The sequence below is a fragment of the Physeter macrocephalus genome, chromosome 7, assembly GCF_002837175.3.
Source record: "Physeter macrocephalus isolate SW-GA chromosome 7, ASM283717v5, whole genome shotgun sequence".
NCBI classification, from domain to species: Eukaryota; Metazoa; Chordata; class Mammalia; order Artiodactyla; family Physeteridae; genus Physeter; species Physeter macrocephalus.
The window spans coordinates 79,795,363-79,798,474 of NC_041220.1; the positions used below are offsets into that span (position 1 = coordinate 79,795,363).

The 3,112-nt window shown below is 42.3% G+C and overlaps 1 protein-coding gene and 1 long non-coding RNA gene across 10 annotated transcripts in view; one reads left to right on the forward strand and one right to left on the reverse strand.

Moving 5' to 3' along the window:
• The window catches only part of WDR19 (WD repeat domain 19), a 93,197-nt gene that overhangs the window by 42,182 nt on the left and 47,903 nt on the right, over positions 1 to 3,112 (reverse strand). For all 9 annotated transcript variants that reach the window (XM_007102315.4, XM_007102316.4, XM_028492052.2 and 6 more), the window contains 2 exons: positions 1,114 to 1,273; positions 810 to 920 (listed from right to left, as the gene is read on the reverse strand). In XM_007102315.4, the coding sequence (XP_007102377.1) occupies positions 810 to 920; positions 1,114 to 1,273 (271 nt within the window). The remainder of the gene's footprint in view (positions 1 to 809; positions 921 to 1,113; positions 1,274 to 3,112) is intronic.
• The window catches only part of LOC114486594 (uncharacterized), a 33,275-nt gene that overhangs the window by 15,060 nt on the left and 15,103 nt on the right, over positions 1 to 3,112 (forward strand). The window lies entirely within an intron of this gene.

The following is a 3,112-nucleotide window of genomic DNA, read 5'->3' on the forward strand; positions in this document are numbered from 1 at the left end:
GAAATTGAGTTATTTGTAGTGAGGTAGATGGACCTAGAGTCTGTCATACAGAGTGAAGTAAGTCAGAAAGAGAAAAACAAATACTGTATGCTAACAAATATATATGGAATCTAAAAAAAAAAAAAATGGTCCTGAAGAACCTAGGGGCAGGACAGGAATAAAGACACAGACTAGAGAATGGACTTAAGGACACCGGGAGAGGGAAAGGTAAGCTGGCATGAAGTGAGAGAGTGGCATGGACATATATACACTACCAAATGTAAAATAGATAGCTAGCGGGAAGCAGCCGCATAGCACAGGGAGATCAGCTCCGTGCTCTGTGACCACCTAGAGGGGTGGGATAGGGAGGGTGGGAGGGAGACACAAGAGGGAGGCTATATGGGGATATATGTATATGTATAGCTGATTCACTTTGTTATAAAGCAGAAATTAACACACCATTGTAAAGCAATTATACTCTAATAAAGATGTTAAAAGAAACAAAAAAACAAATACACTTAAACATCTTTGTCTATAAAATAAATAAAGAAAAAAATGGTGGCTGTTTTTTGTAAGTTACAGAATCTGTCCTCTCTGGACACAGTCTAACTTTAAATTATTTGGTAATGTTACAATACCACCATGCCTTTTATGGCTCCACAGAATGCAGAGTGAAAATATTTCTAAAGTTAATGAATACTCAGGAATTCTTAAAGCTGAAGTCTGAATTCTAGGAGGGGGAAGGCATGTGGTATCTGGTGCTGAGAGATTTTAACTCTACAAAAGGTGAGAGCCTCTTTGCACGTTTTTCCCCTCATTTGCTGCCATACCTCCAGGGCAGCAATGGGACAGCTGGATGCCAGGTACAGGTCCTGAGCCAGGTTGAAATCATTAGTAAACATGGCAAGATGTCCTGCCAAAAGACTGTAGTCCTCTATTCCCTATAAATAAAAGCAGTTTTAATGAGAAGAAATACAAGGGTTTTTTATTTAAGGACTGTACTTAGGAGGAAGTGGTAGTGGTCTATCAATTAATTTGTTTATGAGTTAGGTAAGATTAACTGCAGAAATTTTAAATGTTTGACTAAACACCATTTAAATGCTAATCTGATAATTCCCATAAGATGCTGTTTACCTTTATTTGTTCCAAGGACATCACCATGCCAACGTTTCCAATTGTCCGATAAACACGGATTGCAAACTCCACTTCCATGTGGTGTAGACAAGCTCTGGCCAACTCATTCCAGGCAGCATTATCATTCAGAATCTTGCACATTTCCCAAGCATCAGAAAACCTAGCAGTTGAGTACATAAGCTTAATCAGGGAGCTCTATTTGTCCCCTATTAGGCAATTTTCAGATTGTATATAATTTAATGTTATGCCCTAGATAAATTTTGCAGAAACATTTCTTAATCTTTAATCATTTTCAAGTTATGAAAAGCTATATAAACTTTTCTTCCAGTTTTATGCAGATGTTTTTTCTTGAATTTCTTGAATTAATCTGAATCTATTCTGTATAACCACCTTCCCTCATCAACAACTAATTCTGTTTATTTATTTTTGGTTTATTTCACACACAGATGAAAATTATTTTTGTTCTCACATAAGTCTAATAAAATTAGTACTCTATTCCTATAAACTGGGAACTTTAAAACAGGGGTCAGCAAACTATGGCCCACAGCTGCCTGTTTTGGAGAATAAAGTGTGAGTGGAACACAGACACTCACCCGCCCACTCTTTATGGACTGTCTTGGCTGCGCTTGCACTGCAACAGCTGACCTGAGTAGGTGTGACAGACCCTATGGCCCTTAACGCCTGAAATACTTACCATCTGGACCATAACAGAAAAAGCTTGCTGACCTCTGGTATAAAACTTAACCATAAATGCCAGTGAGACTTTTTGTGGAACCCCTACATTAACGAATATGTTACGCCTCCCCCTCTATTCACTGATGCATTTTTCCATCCAACACGCATTCACTGAGCACCGTTATGTGCCAGGAACCAAGACGTAAGGCTCAAATGCAGATCACTGTCCTTTATGCAGTCGTACTTGGGGAAGGTGGAAGAGCCAGGTAAGAAAACGATGACTATGACACAGTATGACGAAGGTACTGGAGTGCCTACAATATGTGAATCTTTGTGCTAAGTGCTTTGTATCAATTCTCTCTCTGGATCACCCTAACGACCCTATCCACTATGTATTATTATTATTTCTTCTTTAGAGATGAGGAAAGTGAGGCTTGGAGGCCTTAAAAATCCAGCCCAGGTCACACAGTGGTAAGGGATAACATGTGCTAAACCACTCTTCACACCGGATCCTGGCTCTGAGGCAACACATCGGAAAGGCCCTGACCTACACTGCCAGTGGTCGGGGCTTCTGGGAAGGCTTCCTGGAGGAGGAGAGGGCTCCACTGTATGGTGAAGAATGAGGAGTTACTATCTATAGAGACAGGGAGGGGCAGCCCAGGATGAGAAAGAGGCTTGTGCCAAGGCAAGAAATCATGAAAAATACTGAATCTAAGCAGTCAGTGCACAGAGAGGAGTTGAGGAGTGGGGACAGATGAGCCTAGTATTAAATCATCATGAGCCTAGCGTGTCATGCTGAGGTCCCCGAGAAGCAGGGGTTTATCCTAAAGGCAACAGGAGGTCACTGGAAGATCTTCACCAGGGAAAAGAGACGATCAGATTCACATTTTCCAAACTGTGTAGAGAATAGATTAGATTGTCATGAGGCTACCAGCATAGAGAGCAGTCAGGAAGTGGTTCTACTATACATTACTCCATGTGAGGGCCTGAGTTAAGGTGGGGGAATAGCAGAGGACAAAAGGACCTGGGGTATGTGTGTGTGGGGTGTGTGTGTGTGTGTGTGAGGGTATCTGTGTGTGGGGTGTGTGTGTGAGGGTGTGTGGGTGTGAGTGTGTGTGAGTGTGTGAGGATGTGTGTCTGTGTGTGAGGGTGTGTGTTTGTGGGTGTGTGTGTGTGAGGGTGTGTGGGTGGGGTGTGTGTGTTTCTGTGTGAGGATGTGTGTGTGTGGGTGTGTGTGTGTGTGTGAGGGTGTGTGGGTGGGGTGTGTGTGTTTGTGTGTGAGGTTGTGTGTGTGAGGGTGTGTGGGTGTGTATGTGTGTGTGTT